The 25,657-nt window shown below is 38.7% G+C and overlaps 1 protein-coding gene across 1 annotated transcript; it reads right to left on the bottom strand.

The window, feature by feature from the left end:
* Positions 1 to 1,607: 1,607 nt before the first annotated feature.
* LOC140242010 (coiled-coil domain-containing protein 125-like) lies at positions 1,608 to 25,657 on the bottom strand. Its single transcript, XM_072321753.1, has 11 exons — positions 25,111 to 25,657; positions 23,743 to 23,813; positions 22,032 to 22,118; positions 17,732 to 17,803; positions 16,530 to 16,615; positions 14,785 to 14,867; positions 12,715 to 12,830; positions 8,146 to 8,256; positions 4,509 to 4,710; positions 2,140 to 2,303; positions 1,608 to 1,715 (listed from the first exon to the last, which is right to left on the bottom strand). Exons 1-11 carry the CDS (start codon positions 25,556 to 25,558, stop codon positions 1,608 to 1,610), a joined length of 1,548 nt encoding a protein of 515 aa, XP_072177854.1. The 5' UTR covers positions 25,559 to 25,657.

Genomic DNA, 25,657 nt, shown 5'->3' on the forward strand with positions numbered 1-25,657 from the left:
AGAAGTCTCCTTACCCAGCAGTTCCAACACCAAAACTTTAAAAATTCATAACTTTTGAATCGATTGCCCGATTTTCCTCAAACTTTCACTGATGTGTTTTACTAATGTTACTGCTTTCACTCAACCCACATTGCTCTTTGGGTTTACGTTCCCTTTAAGATTTCACTTGGAAAGAATAACGGGTAAAAACCAGTAATTCACATGGCTGTTCATATTGAGCATAAATGTAGTTACACAGAATCAAGGAGAACTATATATGTCTTCAAAAGGCTAAATAATTATAGCATTGAATGAAAGACTATAGATTTCAGGAAGAAAACAGATGCTGCACAGGGCATTATACTATAACATTTACTGAGTAACATGAATGATTTTTGACATAAGGCCTACTCTTAGTAAATACTCTTACCATGGGCAATAACATTACGCTTATATACAACCAATAAATGGAAGAACATTTCTGAATGCAGAATGGAAGAGATGAAAAAGACAACGCATGTTATGAGTTCCTTTTTTTCTGCTTTCAAGGTGCCTATTTGAACACATTGAGATCCTGTCCACCTTGGAATGCTACGTGCCAAGTTTGGTGAAAATCCCTCATGGGGTTCTCAAGAAGAAGCTGAAAAACATAAAAAGTTTATGGACGACCCATGATGCATGCTGGATAACATAAAATACACGACTGGAATAGCTCACTTTAAATAAGCCTTTGGCTCACTCGGATTAAAAAGGGTTGCAAGCAACAGACTGTGTCAGGCCATCCAAATTTAGCTGAAGAGATAACTCCCTTAATACAATTACACAATATCTGATGTCTTACGTCAATATTTTGTGTTGCAAAAGAAGAAAAAAAAAATGAAGTGACCATGAGATGATGCAATCTATAACTTTAATTTCTTCTGAGTTGGAATAATTCTGTTTCTCCTGTCATTAGATGACATGATGAAATAGCATTTGGCAATTTAACTGAATCTGCACTTGAAACAGTTAAAATGGAAGACAAGTATCCGTTAAGTGGAGGAAGCACAAAAACTTTGTTGAAATAGCCACCAAGCATGATTGTAATGGGTAAGAACTTGAGACAAATATCTGAGGAGGCATGACCTTGGAAGACTACAACAGATTCCTTGGCTCTGATAACTATCACAAAGGACTGTACCAGAAATTGTCTTTGCTCTTTGCAATGAAATAAGAATGTGTCTCATGCATTGTGTCAAGTGATAACTGATGTTCACCATGAGGTAGTCAAAGCTACGCCAAGTTTCCCATCCACTTTGTGGCAACTGGACTCCATGTCCTCATGGCTTCAACTGTTCATCCTAGCCTTCCCAACAAAGTGCTTCATACATCAATGCCCTCAAAGTACTGGAAAGTGTGGCTCCATGAACCTGTCTCTTTCTCATTTTGCTAGGAGCAATATGATTCTTCATTCCTATCTTGTCATCCCAATAGCCATTGCATCTGCTATCAAGTATTCTCAAGAACTGCTAAAAAAAAAAAAAAACTGTGCCGCATCTCCCGCCGTCATCATCTCCATCTCGTCGCCCCTAGCAACAGCTAACCCCCCCCCCCCCCCAAAAAAAAAAAAAAAAAAAAAAAAAAATCTTTCATGTGTTCCCATATTTCTTCATGGTAGCTTCCAGATCCTGGGTCTTCTTAGCCAGCATCTTGGTGACGAGTCTCTGGTGGGCCAGCGCCTCACTCCTGTCATTAAGCTGTCGTGTCAGGGGAAGAATCGGCAGACATTCAGCTTGTGACTATTTCCTCTCTTGCTAACAATACAACACAATATGAGTAGTAGTAAGTAATAGAAGTAGACCAGTGGATTATTAAAAGAAGAATTCGAGGCTTACAAAAGCAGACTGACTGATTATTTAGAATAATTTATGACCTATCAATGCCAGTAGTATTCACATTCAAACATTTTATGTTTGCAGAGCAAAACCAAATGTGATGTTAGGCAAGTATTGAGAAAAGATTTATGGAAAAAAGACCCAAACATGGACGTCATCTTTTCCTATTTTTTTTTTTTTTTTTTGTGTGTGGTACTGCTTTTGATTAAATATGTGATCGAAGTTGGTCAGCTAGCAAGGCAGAAACTTTGTCATCAAATCAGAAAGATGGTGTTATTTCTCTCACCAAATCAGCCATGTTCCTGATCAAATCTGGCATGGGCTGTGAGACCTGGATGCCCACACTCCTCGTGGAGCCGTGGAGGTCTTCATCCAGTTCGTCGACCACCAGTGCCTGGATACCAATCGTCTCCTTCAAGAGGCGGCCCAGGGCTTCGGGTCCAGTGTGACCTTGGTATCAAGAAATGGGGAAAGGGAAGAAATTTAGAAATGCACACACTCACAACAACATGACCTCCTTTCCAAAAGTCTAATAATACTAAACCAATGTACCAAGTTCAGAGACTCCAACCCCTAGCACCTTCTGATCTGGAGATTCTCCCACCTGAAACTCCTAGCAAACGGGAGACACTGTGCACGAAGCACACATCACTAGCGCGAAGTTCCTTGCAGCCGGGGTTCAGGGCCCGCTCAAGTGCCCTGGAAGCTAGGGTACTAACAGGATGCTCTCTCGTGCTATCTAAGGCCTTATATTTTCAACATACAATGACACTAAGTATAAGAAATCATTTCAAGGAAATCATTTCAAGCAGGAGACACAGAGCCAGGGCGGGAGAAATTAACGGGAGAACGGGAGATTTTGCAAAAGTGGGCTTTCGGCGGGAGAGTTGTAGTCTCTGCAAGTTGACAAATTTTCTGAATCTACAGCCACTCACATTTTTGCATGAAATTTATTAAAAACTAGAAATGTCGCTATGGCGACTGGTATGCCTCCGCCATAATGCATGGTTCTCCTAATTGGTCTACAGTACATGTGGACAATGTGTGATTACATTTTCACAAAATTGGCAAAATACTAAAATGACATGTTTGTCCCAAATGTGTTGAATGTTCACCTTCCTTGACCTACATTTAATTGGATGAATAGGAGAGCATGTATTTGGGGATTTAAGTACTTTAACTTGACTTTGACCCTTTCATAAATTTATGCATTGAGTAGTTTTCAAGGTATGGAGAAAAAGTGCAATTTCTGTATTGAATAGTAAATTGTTGCCATTTTCATCTGGGCTTTGACCCTTAAATTCATATTAAGATAGTCACTGTCAGGCAGAACATGCAAAAATATGTAGTAAGTTTCAAGATAACTTGAACCCTTTACTAGATATGGAGGAAACAATTAGTTCAGCACTTTCACTTCATCTTTGACCTTTTGACCTTTGAGGCAAAAAAAAAGAAAAAAAAAACTTAACAGAGAATCTCTATTGGGTTATACATGCATACACCAAGTGTAAAAAAAAAATAAACCTGCTGGCATTGCATAAATATAAGGGAAATAGTAAAATTTTGAAGTGTTGCCCTTGACCTTTGACCCCAGACCTTTGACCCCATGAACCCTAAATTCTCTAGATAATCACTGCCAGTCAGTACATGTATATATACTATGTTCCATGAAGATACCTTGAACAATTTCCAAGGTACAGAGAAAAAGTGAAATTTTAATATTTTTACTTTACCTTTTGACCTTTGACCTCATGACCCCAAACTTTCACCAGAGAATCTTAATTGGGTAATACATGCATACACTAAGTTTCAAGAAAATATCTTCAGCCAATGCATAGATATGGAGGAAATAGTGAAATTTTACATATTTGACCTTGACCTTTTGACCTTTGACCTTGAGCATGTACACCCAAAAGTTGATAGGCACAACTTCACCCCCTAATACACATACATGCCAAGTTTCATTAGGATACCTCAAAAGGTTTTTTAGTTACGCTTGCCACAAAATTCATTATGGACAGACAGAAGGGACGGACGGACGGACAGACAACCCGAAAACATAATGCCTCCGGCACCACTTCATGGCGGAGGCATAAAAATAACAGCAAACCCCAAACTTCTTGCCCCTTGACCCCAGTTGGAGCAGTGAGACAGCTCATTTAGTTTTATCCTTCCTTGTACTTCATACAACCACTAATCCTCCTGCCTGATTTATTGCTATAGAAAAGATATTTCTCTTGTTCAGTGATTTCTTGATGATTGACTTTAGGCATTTCTCCTAAATTGTCATCAACACATTGACATTTCAAGCAGGATTCCTGGGCCAAGTGTTGACAAAAATCCTATGCTATGCCAAGTGTGATAAAATCCTCAACCCACAAATACAATGATCCTGGCAATCTTCATGGGGTAGGGAGACATAACATTTTATTCCAAGCAGCTAAAAGACGCTGAGATTACAAAGCGCAAGATATCTAAACTGAAGAAAGAAAAGGTCAAGATATTTAAACTGAAGAAAGAAAAGGTCAATATATTTAAACTGAAGAAAGAAAAAAAAAAACCCATAACTGACAGTTTCAATGACTCTATCCATCAATACTTTTGACAAGTTGGTATTCTGTTCCTTCCTCAGAAAGGCAGCAGAGCCCTTCTTACCATTCTTTGGTTCAGCTTTTTTTATCCAGGACAGGAGCGGCTTCCGCCTCTTCCAGTTCCTGTCTGCCTCGGTGTTGGTGGCCGAGGAGTCTGCCAGCTGCTTGCCTATGGATGAATTCCTGTTGAGCTGCTCCTCGAAGGCTTTCCTGAATGCGTCGGCCACAAGGTATGCGTCCTGCAGCTCTTCCATCAACTTGAATTTCTGGAACAACAAGTAAACGTGAAGAAGATGGAGGGATGTGAATGGACAGATTCCCTTTTTGCACAGCATTACTTAGCATGGACATGCGGGCAGGTAAACATTCTTGTGGTCGAATTTAATGCCGACATGCCCCAAAAGGAGTGGAACGAGGGCAGTGTTTGCCTGCATTGGATTCTACTGAATGGAGGATATGATGTAAATTGCTTTCAGCAACACAACTTGGTGGATCAGTGCCATGTAAAAATCAAGCCATTAACAAAATACTTGTGATCTGACATCTAATAATGAAAAACAAAACAAATGAAACCAGAAACCAACTAAAACAAAACACAAGGCAAGTGCCATAATGTGTCTCGCCCATTCGCGTACAAGAAATTGTACGCGAATGGGATATAACAGCTAAAAAAAGAGAGATAAAACAGATAAAAAGAGATATAAAAGGGTAAAAATTTATGGCAAAAAGGAAACGTGCCATAAAAACTTAACATTGGGCCCCTAGAGTTCGCTAACCCCTGCCTATGACCTTTGAACTTGTGGTGACCATCCACTCCCCAAGGGACATCTACAATCCAAGTTTGGTCACAAACGGACCTATGGATCAAAAGTTATGACCCATAATAGAAACGCGCCATAAAAACTTAACAGTGGGCTCTTAAAGTTCGTTGACCCCTGCTTTGACCATTGACCTTGTGGTGACCATCCACTCCCCAAGGGACATCTACAATCCAAGTTAAGTAACAAACGGACCTATCGATCAAAAACTATGACCCATAATTGAAACGCGCCATAAAAACTTAACATTGGGCTCTAAAAGTTTGTTGACCCCTGCTTGTGACCTTTGACCTTGTGGTGACCATCCACTCCCTAAGGGACATCTACCATCCAAGTTTAGTCACAAACGGACCTATGGATCAAAAGTTATGACCCATAATAAAAACGCCCCATAAAAACTTAACATTGGGCTCTAAAAGTTCATTGACGCCTGCTTGTGACCATCGACCTTGCGGTGATCATCCACTCCCTAAGGGACATCTACCATCCAAGTCTGGTCACAAATGGAATTATGGATCAAAAGTTATGACCCATAATAGAAACGCGCCATAAAATCTTAACATTGGGCTCTAAAAGTTTGTTGACCCCTGCCTGTGACCTTTGACCTTGTAGTGACCATCCACTCCCCAAGGGATATCTACCATCTAAGTTTGGTCACAAACGGACCTATGGATCAAAAGTTATGACCCATAATAGAGACGCGCCATAAAAGCTTAACATTGGGCTCTAAAAGTTCGTTGACCCCTACCTGTGAGCTTTGACCTTGAGGTGACCCTCATATATGGAAAAATGTGAAACTGTGTATGACCCCTCATCCCTCGAAGTTTGATTGCAATTGAAGCCCAGAGTAAAGAGTTATTGAAGGCGATCCCTTAGTCTCCCCTCACCTCCGGTGGGCTCGACAAAAACCAATGACACGTGGTAAACAACACAAAGCATTACTTGTTGATCATAAATAAAATCAATATCGTTGGAGGCGATGTTTTCAGATCTCAAAATATCAATGAGTTATATGGTCTACCACACAACCAGTGTTTCTGTCATTGTGTAAGAAATAAAGCTATGAAAAAACTAGAAATGTCACTTTGGCGACTGGTATGCCTCCGCCATAATGCATGATTTTCCCAATAGGTCTAGATAGTACATGTGGACAATGTGCGATTACATTTTCACAAAATTGGTAAAATATTGGAATGACAAGTTTGTCACAAATGTGTTGAATGTTCACCTTCCTTGACGTAGGTTTAATTGGATGAATAGGAGAGCATGTATCTAGGGATTTAAGGACTTTAACTTGACTTTGACCCATTCATACATTTAGGCATTGAGTAATTTTCAAGGTACAGGTGTGGAGAAAAAGTGCAATTTCTGAATTGAATAGTAAATTGTTACCATTTTCATCTGGCCCTTGACCCTAAAATTCATAAGATAATTACTTTCAGGTAGAACATGCATAATATGTACTAAGTTTCAAGGTAACTTGAGCCACTTCCGAGATATGGAGGAAAAAGTTAGTTCAGCACTTTCACTTGATCTTTGACCTTTTGACCTTTGAGGCAAAAAGAGAAAAAAAAAAACTTTCCAGAGAATTTCTATTAGGTTACACACGCATACACCAAGTGTAAAAAAATAACCCTGCTGGCATTGCATAAATATGAGGGTAATAGTAAAATTTTGAAGTCTTGCACTTGACCTTTGACCCCTGACCTTTGACCCCATGAACCCTATATTCTCTAGATAATCACTTCCAGTCAGTACATGTATATACTATGTTCCATGAAGATACCTTGAACAATTTTCCAAGGTACGGAGAAAAAAAAGAAGTTTTAATATTTTTACTTTACCTTTTGACCTTTGACCTTTGACCTCATGACTCAAACTTTCACCAGAGAATCTTAATTGGGTAATACATGTATACACTAAGTTTCAAGAAAATCTCTTCAGGCATTCAATAGATATGGTGGAAACAGTGAAATTTTATGTATTTGACCCTGATCTTTTGACCTTTGACCTCATGACCCAAACTTTCACCAGAGAATCTTAATTGGGTAATACATGTATACACTAAGTTTCAAGAAAATCTCTTCAGGCATTCAATAGATATGGTGGAAATAGTGAAATTTTGAATATTTGACCCTGACCTTTTGACCTTTGACCTTTGACCTCATGACCCAAACTTTCACCAGAGAATCTTAATTGGGTAATACATTTATACACTAAGTTTCAAGAAAATATCTTCAGGCATTCACTAGATATGGTGGAAATAGTGAAATTTTATATATTTGACCTTGACCTTTTGACCTTTGACCTTGAGCATGTGCACCCAAAAGTTGATAGGCACAACTTCACCCCCTAATACACATACATGCCAAGTTTCATTAGGATACCTCAACAGGTTTCGATAGTTACCTTGTCCACAAAATTCATTATGGACGGACGGAAGGACGGACGGACGGACAACCCGAAAACATAATGCCTCCGGCACCACTTCGTGGCGGAGGCATAAAAAATGTTGTTTATATGGACTGATAAGAGTTTACAGATGTGAAAATCTGGGAGTGACCCTAAGTATGATTTTAAATCTCTCCTAAAGATAGTATTGTTGAAATTTCAAGTTCAGTCCAAAGATGAGTAAGCATGGTAATTTTGGTCAGAGAAAATCTAAATCGCAACAGCATCATCTTCCAAATGTATATACTTCAGTGCCTTTACACCCATTGGAATATTGGTAAACAGCTCAGTCAGCACAGAGTGACAATTTGTCTTTTCTTTTTTTTTTTTTCAGACTGACCTACTCCAATGGTTTACTTGTTTGATTGTTTTTTTTAAATGGATATGACATGTGTTTTCCTGCAGTAAGACAAGGCATGCTTTATGTCTCACCTCATCTTTGATGACGCTGCTCTCCTTTTTAAGGAGAGCTGCAGCCCTGGCACATTTACATGGCTCCAGGTCATTTCCTCTGCACAGGCAGGCTCCCAGCATAGCAAGTTGCTGAATGTAAGCAGCAAAAATATGTGAATGAATGAATAAATTAATAAATGTTCATCAAAGAAACAAATCAGGGTTCTTTCATCAATAACAACAGGATGCAAACAAGAGATAAAGAATGGGAGGGGATGAGAAAGTTCTGATTTATATGAGTAATATTTTGAATTGAATTTCCACAATCTACATACATACATGTATATAATGAGAGACATCATGAAGTAAATTTGGCACATAGGCATATTTATCTTGAATACTTGCAGGGCAGGTATTGTTTGTTGATTCTTCATTCTATGGTAGCTTAAACTCCCAAAGGTCTGTTGACAAAAATAAAAGTGCACTAATACCATGAATGAGTAAACACAAATAGGTCTCAGTCTTTCCTTCGCAATTATGCTTAACAACGGGGATTAGGAAACTTGCTGAGCCATTCTCAAACAGGGGGAGGGACCACAAGACTTAACTCATTAGTGAAAAAAACTCAAATATGAAAACAAACAACAACTAGAAATGTCGCTACAGCGACTGGTTATACCCCCGCCAAACAACATTTCATAAGCTTTGGTCAAAAAACTGAGGAAGTAGTTAAATCCGCAAGATCTTTCCTTGATCTTCTGCCATTAATATGCCGTTACCATGGCAACGTACTTTCGGGTACTGTCGAAAAATGCGTCTTGCACATCTACAACCAAAGGCACACATCTGTACCAAGTTTCATGGAAATTGGGCAAAAACTGAGGAAGTAGTTTGCAACACAAAATTTTCCATCATTTTGGCTCATAATATGTGAGCTGTTACCATGGCAACATACTTTTTGTCACTGTCAAGAAATGTGTCATGCTGACCTATATCCTAAGACAAACATTCAATATGAATTCCATGAGAATTGGAAGAACACTGATGAAGCAGTTTTGCCATGAAGCATTTTGCCCTATATTTTACCAATAACATGCCGTTACCATGGCAACGCACTTTTTGCCACTGCGGAAATATGTGTCTTGCACATTAACATATTCAGATGAACATCTGTACCTAATTTCATAAAAATTGATCAAAAACTGTGGGAAGAGTTTGCGACGCAAGATTTGTACCCATTTTTGCCCATAATATGCCGTTACCATGGCAACGTACTTTTGGGTACTGTCAAAAAATACGTCTTGGACATCTACAACCCAAGGCACACATCTGTGCCAAGTTTTATGGGAATCGGTTGAAAACTGAGGAAGTAGTTCGCGACGCAAAATTTGCAACGGACCGACCGCCCGACCGACCGCCCGACCGTCCGCTGATTCCTATATACCCCCTTCAAACTTCGTTTGGCGGGGGTATAATAAATTGCCAAGTTCAAGAAAACCTTGGTTATTCTCAGGCTGGGGTCTACTGCACTCTGTAATTTAAAACGAGAAATCCTAAATTCAAATCCCATCTGATGCATACAGTATGTCACGACATGGTAGGTTACATTGTCCATGTGAAAGTCCTACTGATAATCTTATCAGCCCTTTTACATCAAATTTATGTTTATGTGCAAGGCATTCACGAAAAATGAGTTTACACTGCACAGGAAGCAAGAGGGTAGTAACCCCTCAGCCCGTCATTACGTCAGGGGCACGAGGGTAATAAAGCGTAACATAGAGGGAGAGGGTGACTCACACCAAGTGGAGACCGCTACCAGGAGCGAGGGTCATAAACCTGCCAAATGTCCACCAGTGGGAGGACAGCCCAGAAGAGGCATAAGTTAAGAAATTGATAGTCACACCCATCTGCAGTGGTCAGCTAACGTCAGAGGAATATCCTCCTTCTTTGGAAATCATGTTCAAAAACAATTCTTTGAAATTAAGGAAAAGTCACTCATAGGGGTGTGTCCAGTCTGACCAATTGGTAGAAAGTCCAGTCTGACCAATTGGTAGAAAGTTTTCTGAACCATCTAACCCCCTCCTCCAATAAGATAACTTGTTTAATAAATTAATATACAGTGATTGGTCCTACATAGACAAGTGTAGTTAAGAAGGAAATTTTGGAGAACAAAACCGGGATGCAAACCCCAAAATTCTTCAGACCAGAGCACAAAATTGTTTGTGAAATCACTACGCTTGTATCCAGTTCGTTTGGGAGGGTTCGGTGAACATCAATGTCGCCGACATACTGGTCTACCCTTTGGTAGATGGATTTGGAACAAGGAGGAAGAGGTTGTGGTGGCAAAAGGCCACATTCAGTGTACGTTTGAGAGTCTGAGCACTAGAGAAATCTCTCATCAACCCGAAGGAGGTTGCGGCAGGGGCCAGGGAGAAAGTAACTTGCACAGAAAGGGGAGAAACGCCAACGAAGGTTGTAAGTTGACCAATCTTTATCATTGTAATTTTCACGTAATTATTTAATCCTCCATAAGATGAAGAATCAAGAAATAATATTTCTATGTCATTATTGCCTCACAGTATTTTGTTACATGCATCAGTGTAAGAGTGAGGGAATGTTTAATAGTTTAGCCAGTACTACTACAAGCCATTTCAGAATACTGAGCTAAAAGACCATAAAGATTTATTGCACCAGTGGCCTAGGGCCATAACTGGGAACACAGTTTCCATGACATTTAATCCTCGCTGGCTGACCCAGCGTTGACAGATTTGTTGATGTAAACATACAAGCCGATAACCTGTCTTAAATTCAGGAAATGTAGGTGTTTCATTCATGAAGGAACAATTTTATTGAGCAATTGTATAATAGTGTTTCGTTGAGATTATTGAACTTATGAGTGTATGTCACTCATTGTAATTGACAGGGCGGTTAATGTCGGAGCAAGGATCCGAGTTTAAGGTGGGAGCAAGGAGTTTTAGGCTGGAGTAAGCTCCAACTGTATTGGACTGCAGAGTCTACTAGAGAGGGATCGAGGGGACTTCGTCTAGAGGGGACTCAAGTTTGATGAAACTAAGACCCATTGGCGAGGACAGATGATCTCATCCCGAGAACAAGAATCAACTGGCTTTAGCGATAATGTTAACTACATGTACTCCTAATTGGCAATGATTATGTCAGTGTTCAATTGTTAATCACCATTTTTATTCTAATGTTGTAAATACGTTTCAAAATTCAGTACAATAAACCACGCAATTATTGAACTGAAGAAGCATTTGTTTCGCCTACTTTGTAGACTCTCAGAAGAGAAAGCCTTTGATCCAGTTACGGGGCGGTGCGGCGGCAGCGCCCTGTGACACAGTACTTGAATGTCCATTGTTCTTTTACCATTTTTATCCATTTTTTGTTAGTTTGTCAGTCAATTAGTCAACAGTTATATTAAAATTCATGAGGGAAGTCACTACAGTACTTTCTGGAGATGTACAACTTTGTAAACTTTAAAAAAAAAAATACTAAACCTGAAGTTTGGAAGCATGAAATAACACAAAAATACTTCTGATGTTGTTTTTTTCCACTCATAGTCCACTTATGAGTCTCTGAAAAATATGCATAAAACCAAACAACAACAGTACATGTACATCAAGTCACTTTTAATAGCAATAACGCTTATTGCTTGATCATGAATTTTGTCAGGGAAATCATGAATAGAATGTACTCAATCTGTAATCATAGAGCCCCTCTGCTAAAAAAAAAATAACCTCACATTAGCTTTTCAATCACTCATCTCACTTGGACAGCAACATCCACTTCGGATTGATGACGTTCAAGGGAAGTATCTTTGCTTCTCCATAGCCCGACCTCAGCTTGTCTTGTCTCGCAACTCTGTCAGGTTTTGCGATGCAAGGTCACTGTTGATGCAAGCCTTATTATCTATGATCTCTAACTATCTATCTCTCTGTCTGTCTATCTATCTATCTATCTATCTATCTATCTACATTGTACCTATCAATCTTCTCCTTCTTTTAAGTGAAATTTAGCTCTCATATGCTTGCAGAACTGTGCACTTTGTTGTAAAATGTACACAAATGCAAAGGAAATGTGTATAACAGCGTAATAATAATATAATTTCAGTTGGGTTACAACAAAATGCAAAATATCAGCATAAAAGGTTCGCTGGAAATACTACAATCTCAGAGCTTACGTAATCGTGGTTGCTATATGAAGTTTTATATTCAAACACTGATTACAATATATCCAGCCATAGCAGTATTCATAAGGCGCGAGGGTGAATTTGCATGCAGCTTGTTAGCTGCATACAATTCAATATTTCTGCTAGGACACAATGTGATCATTGCTAACCACTAGTAGTACCCTATATACCCAACTACTGAATGGGGAGGGTGCTTCAGGGATAAAAAGTCACATACACCGACTTGTATTATTTCACACTTTTGATCCCAAAATACTCCAAAGCAAGTCATTATCTCGGCAAATCGCGTCAGCTGGATAAGTTTCTTAGTAGAGCCTTCCGATATATTGCAAGCAAATTCCAAATGGTGAAAGATGCATTTTGAGCACTTCTGAGAAAGATGTTTTAGGTTTAAAACTTACTTCGGCAGCTGCATTGTGGAGGTATGCTTCATTCTTTGGTGAGAGGTGCCTGTCATACTGCAGTCTTTCACTAACATCCATCATGGCGATGAGTTCACTCCTCTCGCGGATCAGAGCTAGTGCACAGAGAATCAACATTGAACATGGACATCGTGAATCTTGATGACTCTCCATTGTGTTAGTCGGTGTATGATCGAAGACAGCATACAATGTACATTTGCACCGTAGGGGAAGACACAAAGAAGATCAGCTTTGCTATGCATTTACACATCACCTTGATGGCAAACTAGTTCTGCCTAGTTCACATACAGACCACAGCTGAAATCCAGGACTAGTGACTGAAGAATCACATATACACCTGTACACACCATTTGCCACCATATCTGTTGTTGATAAGTTGACACATTATCAGTCTGTGTGTCAGATAATGCTATCAGGCAAAAACAGATTCATTATCTGTCTAGCTGCCCGTTCACATGACACTAGAGCAGTAAAAAGTGGGGCTAGTTTTCCGATCTGGGATATTTCTGCGCTAAAGCTTCAATCACTGTCAAATTATTTATAATTCTTGCACTATTCATATCTTGTATTATTTGTATTTTGCTTTTGAAAAGCTTTCAATTCACTTTCTCTGAGAAGGCAACCTAGAACAAAGCTGATTCTCCTTCTCAATACAAAAAGCCTCTTTTCTGATTAATGTAAAAATTTTGTAATGTAAAATCGGTCCCTGTCTAAGATGTTCTACCCCATAAACTGATCGTTGGCTTGATTGCGACATAAATGAAGTCAGAACAATATGAACTCAAATGAAATAAGGTGGAAACATGTGTGCCCACTTACTGTTTATTGATCTGATCTTCACACTATCAAATACTGGCATACATTTGTATGTCAACCACATCTTTGGTGTGAATTCAATAGATTTGAAACATGCTCGCAAGTCTGTGCACAAACAGAAGTAAAAAAAGGGCTGCTAACCTCTGCAGATAAAAAAACAACAACACAAAAACAGAACAAAAAAACCAAAAAAAAACCATAATGTTGATAAGTAAGAGATATACTAAGATGGCAAAAATCACATTTCAGTTTAAAAAAATTTGAAATATGAACCTACTATGCATGCTATATGGAATTCAAAGGAAACATACCCTGTACGGTGTATTTTTCAAGATTTCTATAAAGAACCTAACTCCTACAGAAGATAATAAACATGATTGTTTTGTTGGGAAGTATCAAACAAGAGGCCCAGGGGTCACGCGCTCACCCGAGTATCGCAAGTTCACCTTCCATCCATACAGGGGTGGGACCCCTGGGGCCCCCAGGTGGGGCATGGTGCCCATTTGATGGAATTGAGATTCTATCCCCCTAGGGAGGCTACCTGCCAAGTTTGGTGAAAATTTGTGATAGGGTTTTCAAGAAAAAGATGAAAATTTACAATTTTGGTCCAAATTTAGGCCTCCTGGGGCCCCCTCAGGTGGGGCATGGTGCCCATTTGATGGGAATAAGATTCTTTCCCCCTAGGGATGCTACCTGCCAACTTTGGTGAAAATTCATAATGGCATTTTCAAGCAAAAGATGAAAATGTACAATTTGGGACCCATTAGGACCCTTCCCCACCCCCCTCCTCTGGGTCCCAATAGGGGCACCCCTGATTCCGCCATGAACAAACTTGAAACTACAGTCATCAATGTACTAATTCATAGTATTAACTTAGCTCTATCACTTCTGGTTCTAGAGAAGAAGATTTTTTAAGATTCCTTAATTTCTTTTTTTTGGGGGGGGGGGGGGGTTGGGGCCCCTCTGGGGCCCCCCAGGTGGGGTATGGTGCCCACTTGAACAAATTGAAATCCTATCCCCCTAGGGATGCTACCTGCCAAGTTTGGTGAAAATCGGTCGAGGGGTTCTCAAGAAGAAAATGAAAATGTAAAAAGTTTACGCACGCCGGACGACGGACGACGCACGCCGGACGAAGAGCGATCGCAATAGCTCACTTGAGCCTTTGGCTCAGGTGAGCTAAAAAGAAAGAGAGAAAGAAAGAAGAGGCATGTCTGATCTGAGCGTGACCATTACCCATCTTCTCTGCATGGAGTCGTCTGACCTCATCTGACCTTGCGTGGAGTGTAGCGAGGAGTGTGGCGTTCTCCATACTCAGTCTACCAGGGAAAAGACATGCCATCATAGGGGGTGAAGGTAAATTCAATTCAGTTCAAAGTAACATTTATTTCTTTTGTAGCCAACAAAAGCTGCTGAAAACTGCTTATCCAATAGATGCAAGCCAATAGTGTAAAATGGAGCCAAAAGGGGCATAGCAGAATCTTTTTCAGAGGCAAAATGGCAAACAAGTACGGAAAGCAATCACATACATGTATAAGGACTTAACACATCAAGCACAGACTGGAGAGGGCTAGGGACACAGGACAAAGAAAACAAAAGGGGCGGGGGTTAGATATCAAAGGGTTAGGGTTGCCCACTATGATCCTTGGGATCATCACCCGCCCACCTCCGCTTTTTGTCTGTTCATCCCTTGCTTTCAACACCCCTCCCTTAAAGGGATCGTACAGTTTTGGTTGAGACCTAATTTCAGGTTTCTAACATTTTTTGTTGAAATAATAAGAAACCTCTTATGAAATATGAAAGAGCATGTAATTCTATGAGGAATTCAACATTTATTTGACGAAAATTGGTTTTGAAATGGCTGAGATATCCAAAAAAGAGCAATTCTAATAAAGTGTGGGACCCACACTTTAGTACGATCGCTTTGTTTTACTTTGTTTTTGCATGTTTCAGTCATTCCAAACCCGATTTTCATCAAATAAAATTTGAATTCCTCTTAAAATTATATGCTCTGTACTATATCATAAGTGTTTTCTTGGTATCTCGCAAAAAGTTAAAAGCCCAATTCTTATCTCCACCAATACTGTACCATCCCTTTAATATCTGTTGGGCTCCCTGTCTTTTGTCTTCTACTCCACCCCTTTTGTTTTCTTTGTTCTGTGTCCCTAGCCCTTTTCTGTGCTTGTTGTTGTGTGTAGTCCCATGTGATTGCCTTCCTTCTTCCATGTCACTTTGCCTCTGATGAAAATCCTGCTAGGAAAAGCTAAGGTCCCTTATGACTCCATTTATTTCTTTCGGTTCTAGGGTAATTACCCCCTGGACAATACCCCAGACCCTTCCCCTGACTCTAACCCTAATCCTAATCCTGAACCTAATTCTAACCCAAATCCAAACTCTAAACCTAAACCTAACCCGAATCTTGTTGTGGGAGGGGGGTAATTGCCCTGATACAATTTCTTTCAGTACCAAATCATTACAATGAAAACTCATATGACAATTCATGTATACATTGAAGGGGACGCAGTAAGTAAAAGTAAAGGTGAATCTGTGTTACAAAGGTCCTATACTTATGTCCTACCTCTTCCATTATTATTATTATTATTATCATTATTATTTATTCGGCTTTCATTCACAAATATCATAATACATACATAATAAAAATCATAATCCACATTCTTATCAAGAACAGATACAAAAAACTTCATTCCCATCTCACACTGCATGCTGAATGTGCATAACATTAAACAAAAACATGCTTGAAAATTTTAAATAGGAACAGAAAGGCCACATGTTAGGTTTGGAATGCTTGAAGGAAGAAGAGAAAGGAAAAGAGTAAGACAAGGGTATGGCCGGGAAAGGGCACTGGAGGGTAATAGAGTGTGTAGACATAAAGATTACATCAACAAAGTGGGAGAGAGGTTAAACTGTGAATAGCGTTAGGAATCATTGAATTGTAATTAGCCATGATAATGCATATCTACCTGTCAAATCTCTCTGACCATGTCTGCTCACTCATCATGAACGTACTTGACTTGGCGTCAAGTTCAAACTGAAGTGCATTCACCTCCTGCCAAAGGACACAGTCAATTCAAACGTGTGTGATATTGAGAGTCATAGCAGACGGTGCGCAGAGATACCATACAATCACGGTAAACTGAATGAATAAAACTCTGAATTGGCACATCCACACAAACACAAATATTCACACACACCCACAAACAATTGTATCGCATACCAGCACTATACACATCTAGAGATCATATCATGCTCACTCTTGCAGAAATATCAAAATTTACAAGCTTAAAATACCTGCTGTCATTTTTCTTGGCTAGTGCAGCATAAAGAGGTTTCAATACAAATGTATTCAATCTATGATATATCACATTCAACGTCCAACAAAGTACTGGTATGGTCTGGGGAATGGGTATTGTGAGCTTTATCTTACACAATGTCAACATGCAGTCAGTACAAATGCTATACATTGTTTGCTTACTTGCTTCTTGTGTAATTTTTGAACCTGTTATCCTCTCTTTTTTTTTTCATACAAGCCTGTCATTTCTATTTACAAATAGCTGCTGAGGTAACCAGGTGCCATTTAGCTGTCAATACTTGGCTTGGTGTCATATCTTTGTGGAGTGTGCATTGATCGCGTTTACTTTCCTACCACCATACAGCATGCTAGACATAATCACTGTGTACAACATTCTGTGCACTGTTTGCTGCTTTAAATTTTGAGGATTTCTCAAATCAAACAATCAATTTTGGTAACCTCTCTCTGGATATCCCACTTGATGACAGAATGCCCTGATAATTTATCATAGAGCAGGAACACACTGGAAATAGCGGTTTAACTGTACTGAATGACAATTCAGGATGAGTAGTCCCACACATACATCTCAGTCAGTGTGTGACTCTAATGTTTACATAACTGTGCGGGTGAATGCCAGTAGTATTCGGCACAGATCTCTATCAACACTAAAATTTTCTTTGTGTTCCCCAACACTACATGAAATACATGATTTGATAAACATTTTGTCACTGATCTGGACTTTTCACATCACATATTTTTGTATATTTTCCATGATATTGTTTGTATTAGATTAGATTGTGAAAACTCCTGTCCTTACAGTGTATTTGTAGAGGAATATGACCTTTACTTTATGGTCACTGATTTTTTCCATACCTTTTGTAGAGTCTTGGCCTGATTTTTGGCGACATCAAAACTCTTCTGCTTCTCTGTATTCAGAGCAGCAACCTGTGAAGGACATAAATGGAAAATTAGAGACCTGCACTGAGGAAAAACCAGTAAAAAAACAACAACAAACAAACCACCAACACTTTTATAAAACAATGCCATCTACTGCCTCTCTGTAATCTTTCTTTTTATAGATATGAGAGAGAGAGAGAGAGAGAGAGAGAGGAAGGAGTCGGAGTGTATGCTCAAAATTCAGTGAAATTCAGTAAAGCACAACTGAAAGTAACAAGGTGTCATATACTCAGTACACAAAGGATTAGGTTTTATAGGACATAGAGAGTTAGATTTGGCAAATCTTCACTTCCTGTATAAGCTGTTATTTTTGCAAGGGTTTAATTTTCGTGAATTTTGTGAATCACAGTTGGATCGCAAATTTAACAACACACGAAAATGTCTCCATGTGCTACGGTAAGTGAATTTACCAGGGATGATATTGAGGTTTATTGACAAAGTGGGAAATCAAAATGTTCAGGTGATTTTGATACATGGAAAAAGCAAAATGTGTATGGACTTGAGTGAAAAAAAAAATCTGAAATCAGATTTAAATCTACAGAATATCACGGCTGATTTACATTTCAATAATAGCGTTGGCATCAAGTCACGAAAACAACATCTCAGGAAAATGTCTAGATTGACATGACTATGAAATGAAATGACTACTAGTAATTGTGGTTAAGCGAGATTTGTGGTCACTCTGAACTGTGTGAAAAACAAATTTAAGGCTCTGTTGCAGACTTCATCATCTCTTGCCTAATGTTTGAAAATGAAATCAACTCTACTCTGTGCACAAGAAATATCTTTGGAATAGATACACACATCACAAATATACATTTTTGCAGCTACAGTATGCACATACTATTAAGTGGCTTTCAAAGCAAGTTCCTACCCCTGCTTTTAAAATGATTACAAAGGATTTACGTACACCTCAATTCATACTTTGAAGGAATGGAAAAAAAAATGGGCTCAACCACATCCAAACTCAAGATTATGCCTTTGCATTGCTCAATGAGCATCCTTTTGGCACAAAGGTTGCAAGCTTGTAATAGTTTTGTAGCCTCGTAATGGAAGCAATCCTCACTGAATGAAAGATTTTGGAGCAAAAGACAATTACAACACAGTTCAGTATCAGCACAAAGTCACAACTTTGACCAATGGAGATGCTTGTGATAAATATGACATCATAAACATGGTGTAGGCCTACTACTAAAGATAGATAAAAGCTGTTAACCCTAAAACTGAACGGGTGGGGGGGGGGGGGTGAATCAGCCCACCTCGACATTTTCCATGACTATTCCGTTGCCCGAAATTTTTTGACTGCTCGCTGACTTTTTACTTTCAAGTCTGGCACATCTTTTGACACCCTTTACGCGAAAATCAGGTATGCTGTTACGATGCTGCATGATCTTTTATACATGCTTGTCAGACTGAAAATGGCTCAAAACCTTGATTTTGTGTACAAAGTCAATGCAAATGGAGTTTTCTCACCTTATTAAAAAAGATACGATTATTTTCATGTTCATTGGCTGAAAACAATTGATTTTAGCATAATTATGCTTGAAACAGGTTCTGTCAAAAATGTGGTGTGAAAAAATGATAAAACAAATTAAAGGTCGGAAAAAACAACAAAAACAATACAAATGAAAGTACTTTTGATACCACTTTTTTCCTCAACTACATTGTTATTAATGCTACAAAGAATGTTATCACCAAAAATTAGGATTTTAGGAGCTTTATTTTCTGATTCAGAGCAAAATGTATGATATGCATATATCAGCATAACTAATAAAATGAAAATGTAATTTTTTTTTTCAGTTTGGTAGATTACGCCACAAGTAATGTACGTGCCAATTTTCAGGGCGATGGCGTGATCGACGGCTAAGATCTTGGGGGGGGGGGGGGTTGATTCAACCCTCCCCCTGGCCACAGAACAGCCAAGAAAGCCCGGCCTGGTTAGGGTTGAAATGGTGTTACAATGACACAAAATTGGCACTATGTGGTAAATGCATGTTTACAGCAATGTGACATGTTGTATGTTAGATTACAATATGACAGAAACATGTTTGAAACAGACATAAGATACATGATTACAATGACTTCACACAGCATGAATAATTGCTCAATAATGACACTTTTTTCAGTTGGGGTGAAAGAAGTTAAAATCACTTTAGTAGGAATGAAGCACATGTACAAAAACTCAAGAGTGAAATGTAGCACGAATGGTCTGGAATCCCGAATGCTGGATCAACTATAAAACCAAAGAAAAAACAGCCACAGTGGCAGAAATCTACCAAAAGTGTATAAGAATTTTTCCCCCAGCAGGCATAGTACTTTCATCGCACATCGTAACCTCTTAATCTTGGATTTATTTTTGCATGCTTCAAACACTGAGAGAAAACACAAAAGGAACCATGTGAGTTCTCACTTGTGGAATATAAAATACCAGAAAATCAGCAGCGAGGGAAGCTGTACTCCTAAAATGTATGCATCAGAGATATACCTACACAGTATGTCAAACAATACTACAATCAGGCCTTGCTTTGTGGGTATATCAAACCAAACAAAGCAGGTAAAGTATATTCACGCCCACATACCTGCCAGCTGTTGACATTGTCAATATATGGAATCAATAATAGGAATAACAAACACTCTGTACAGGTCTATGCAAAAGTCGTGATCTACAAAAGAATAAAGTAGAGATCAAACGACTAAGCTATTAAATTGGAAACATGGAAGGCAAATGTGTGTAAAACCAGTAACAACTGTCAGTCGAACTTCTTGCAAACATGAATTTTGATGGAAAAGCAAGCCGAGGTGCATACATGAAGTGATATGAGAACGTTAATGTTTAATTTGATGCTAGCATACATTCCATAAAGGGTCAGCAGTGTTCATACTTACATGGGAAAACTGAATTTGCATGCATGTAAAATGAACAAATAGAAAGGGAATTGTTAAAAACCTGAATACAGAACATACACTGTATCATCACCCCACTACAAATCATTACTTGTCAATGATATATAAAATGGGAGTGGGACACTTTCTTTTTGTTACAAGGATGATATAGCCTAGTTCAGCAGAATCTCCATCAAAGAGATCAAAAAGAAAAGCCAATCTACACGTCACTCTTTCTACATGTGGATTTGGGGTCAATTTTTTGATAGTTTGAACACGTCAAAAATCTCCGACATATCTCTGCAAATCCCTATGAATAGCTAATGAATACAAAGAACTTCAAACTTGTCACAAACTATTCTAGTAGTAGCAAGGGATGTGAACGCATCTCAAAATTTTCAAATTCATTGGGCATTCATTTCATTGGCATTCTCTCTGGTGTGACAAGGCCTTTAGCAACAGAGCAAGTTTTCAGGTTGTCAGGTGCACCCTTCACTATACTATATGAAGGTATGCATGTACCGGTATTTTAAAGGTAAGGCATGTTTAGTGATGTAACAGCCCCTGCAACAAGTCTTTCATAGTTTTAGGTAAAGTCAGGATAATACTTGATTTATCCTTTTACATTATTTACTTAAAAAAACACTCTAACATATCTACACAGTTGTCTTTGAATGTATAATTTCATAATTTATATATGTGTTATGCATTTACAGTATGTACTTTGTTCTTCATGATTAGTGTATAAGATTTTCTCCAATTTTTTATCATGAAAGAGTTGAAGAAATAAATTGACTGAAATGAAAAATATGACAATGCACCAAATCAAAAAGATCACTCATCCTGCCCCCCCCCCCCCCCTCCCCGTGTGATCCATACCAGACTATGCTGCAGTGTGCTGCACATGGCATGTTTTCATTGTGCTTTGTATCTAACCTTGTCACAATTCAGACAGCTTGATTACAATAGGCAAGTTATATATAGATTTGTAGCCACACATTGATAATAGGATTGCACCTGTTAACCTCAATATTTGTCTCATTTCTTTTTGCAGCTTCTAGGAACTTCTTTAAGTCTACAGATTTTGTCTTTGTTTGCTTGCTTGTTTGTTTGTTTGTTTTTCACGAAACAGCAATATTAGTCACAATTAAGTTAGATGAAAGGGATGATGTTATTGTCTCACAAGTCTTGAGCTGGCTTGCAAACTACATTTCCTTCTAAAACAACTTTAAAAATATATGCATCCTTCCCCTCATTATTATATATCACAGCAATGCATTTAAACACAGAAATTCGCAATAGCAACTGAATAATGCCAGTGTGGACTGCTCACCTGACTTTGCAGAATACGGATGGCGCGGTACTTGCTGTCGAGCTGTGACCTACATGCATCCAGCTCGCTCTGCAGAACTGCCACTTCCTACACACCAGCAAAAAAACATAAATAAAAAGAGTTGGCAAATTAGGGACAATGCTTGGAGAAGTAGCTCACCCTCAAAAAGCACATACATATTGTAACAGGCATTGTAACTAGATTAAACAGGTAAAGAAACAAACATACACACACACACACACACAAACAGGCTCTGTTCACAGTAGGGCAAAGTCATAATTCACAAGGTGATTTAAAATGTATTGATATATAATGGTAAACTCAAAAAGCAATTACTACTATCATGACACTGATTTTCCATCAGAGTTGATGATTTGTCCATGGCCTCTACCTACTATCCCTATCTCATTTTCTTTTTTTTTCAGAGTAGAAGAAAATTTAGCTAGTACAAACAATAAATCTGCCTAGAAAATATGAACATTACATAAAGGACATCACTTACTAATATGTCTTAAGTGATGTCTTCTTTTCAGTTTAAGCATCAGAAATTAAATGAAAAATTTCATGGAGTGTGTGACTATTTTAAACCTCAATTCTGCAGTAATCTGCAACAATCTTTTCGTACACCGTCCTGATATAATGCCTCATTTAAAATCATGATATTCATAAATTCTGAATACATACATAAACACTAGATAGACTGTATAATATAATGGCTGAAAATCTTGGCAGATGAAAGAAAAATGCATATCAAGAAGGTGCAAAATTACATTTTGGCTTTAAAATTTGGAAAGTCTAATGCACTCGTGTTATAATGAACACAGTTATAACAAAATTCTGATTACCATGAAGTAAAAATTAGGGTCGCAATGCTATGCATTCCATGTAATATTATTGTTTATTTGTTCGGGTATAACAATATTACAATATAACAAAAGAAAACTGCCGGTCCCGAGGACTTTGTTATAATGGGAGTCCACTGTATTCTAAAATATATATATGCAAAACAAATTTAAGTGTTAAAACAGTCATTTAAAACCCATACTTTCATATCATATTGTACTTTTGATGGAAGAAAAAATGCTATCATGATAGAAAAAAAAAAAATCAACTGGTTGACAGCTACGCTTAGTATAATGCACAGGTGACAAAGTGAGCCAAACTACAGGGAGGAATGGATGAAATGAAGTACAAGAGAAAGAAATGAGACAGGGCAGTGTTTTCACAGAAATGCCAGATGTTGCGAGAGTTTCGATTGCACGCAAACCAGAACGCGAACAAACTGAGTGGCACGTAGATATTGATTGACTCAAAACCATCTGGAAATCGATGCATAACTTAGAATGCTGCATTATCAAGAGCACTCACACAGACATTAGACAACTTGGGACTACACAACACACACATACACAGATATAGAAAGATATACACACATACAGACACAGACTCAAACATATGTCCAACATAGACACATAAACATAAACATAAACATAAACACAAACACGTAGACACACACTCATACACACAGATGCACAAACAGACTCACATAATGTGTACATGCACACATACGTCAGCTTGTTTGGAGTGGCTCTGAGAGCCTCACGACCTGGCTTGTACACACTCCAGATTTCTTGCAACTCATCCATCACTCCTCTTTGTGATGTGACATAATAATCAGAATGGTTCCAGAGTTTGTCCAGCAATTCCTTACTTCTGTTGTCGTTTGCAAGCGGTTGACGATGGACTCCTGGACTGCAAAGTATGAAGCTGGTATGGCTGAACCTACAGTGTACCAGTCAAAGGGAAAAACATAAAAATTGAAGAGAAATAAATGATGCAAGCAGGAAAATTTTCTTGACCAAAGGTTAATGTATTATGGTACATATTGTGACTAAATAAAGACCTCAAAACAGCATGAATGAAGACTACAGTAGTCTAAGCTCAATACATGTAAATCAACCTGAATTATTCACATAACTCTATGCTGGCATACACTGTATGATACACTACTACTTAGAGGTTGACAATATTGTTGGTTCTCTCCCTGCCATTTTAAAATGATAACAGTTTTACAGTCCATTTTCTTTACAGTCAGGCAACAAAGTGTACCTGCATGCATGCCATACTGTAAAAGTGAAAATTTTCGCTCATTTTGCGTGACATAATAGAAATAATGAAAATAAAAGTGAGTGGCTGTCTCTGCTTGTATTTGTGATATGAAATATTTCATCTCTTTGATTCCTGATACCAACCGATTACAAACATGCTATTAAAATTCATTTCACCCGACCGAGTTACAAATTATTCATGCAAGAATTTCCACTTCTCTCGTCTGTTGTGTATAACCAAGAAAAATTCAGACATCAATGGACAACCATAATGCTTGTCTAGACTTTGTTCTATGCTATGAAAACTGAATCCTATGAAAAGGGTACACAGTACACAGAAGCTTCATCCATATTGTTTAAAGAGTTATGTTAAACCCTGTTGTGTAGCAGCATGCCTAGCAGAGCACACCACATGCATAACACGCAACATCCAATTGGTTGTATTTTAGCCAAATATTTACACAATTACATTAACTGTGATCTTACTTGTGTATTTACACAAATGCACACACACAAAAAAATCAAATCAATAAATTATGCATTTATAAATCAATCAAATAGTACTTGGTTTTTATGCACATTTGAGAACTAATATCCTTTAGTTCAAGAAACAAGATAACATGATTACACATAAGATAAGAACAAATATCAATGCCTCGAGGTTGACACAACATCTGCTCCTGTCACAATCGCCCTGGCCTCATTTTCTCCATGGACTTAGGGTTATAGTTGTGATACGGTTTTAGGCTTAGTTTGATGTGAGGATTAGGATTAGGGTTAGGGTTATATGCTGGTGGGTAGAATTTATGATAGTCTTAGTGTGCAGAAAGGACAAGAGCAATTGTCGCAGGAGCAAATGTCATGGAACTTCTATCTGCCTACAGTCAGAAAAATCCTGTGGCATGGCAGTTTTTAGCCATAGTACTCATCCAAAATTTGTACTGTTTGTTTTATGATGTATATTGCAGTACCTTTCACTTCAGGGGTATTGCTGAGTTCTTCCTTCTTTTGTAAAAAGTCTTTCATGTGTCTGTCAAACAGAGCTCTCTGCTGCCTCAGCGACGTCCCTAGCGGTACCCCAGCGAATGCTGGAATGTCCTCCTCTCTCTCGCTCCTGCCAATGCTATCATCCTTGTGCAGAACAGAGCCGAGGCTGCTGCTCCTCGTGAGTCTACGAGTGGAGCCGCTTGCTTTCCTGCGCTCCTCCTTTGATGGCCTTTGCTGGCTCTGCAGCGGAGCAGCGCACCCGACTGCTTTCCCTGCTTTACGCGAGTACCCAGCCTGACTGAGGAGGCTCAGATTCTGGGCAGAGACTCCATTGCTGGTTTGCTCTAGGTGGCCTGCACACCGGGTGGGTAAGATGGCACCTGGTTTAAGGCCTTGTCCAAAGCCAAGATCCCCCTCCTCTTCCATATTCATTGCACCATGTGGTATGTGTTACAGAAAATGAAGCTTTTAAATAGTTAAATACAACGCTCACCAGAAAATTGGTTCCCTCCTTTCATAATATGAGTATTT

This window comes from Diadema setosum, chromosome 18, assembly GCF_964275005.1.
Source record: "Diadema setosum chromosome 18, eeDiaSeto1, whole genome shotgun sequence".
NCBI classification, from domain to species: Eukaryota; Metazoa; Echinodermata; class Echinoidea; order Diadematoida; family Diadematidae; genus Diadema; species Diadema setosum.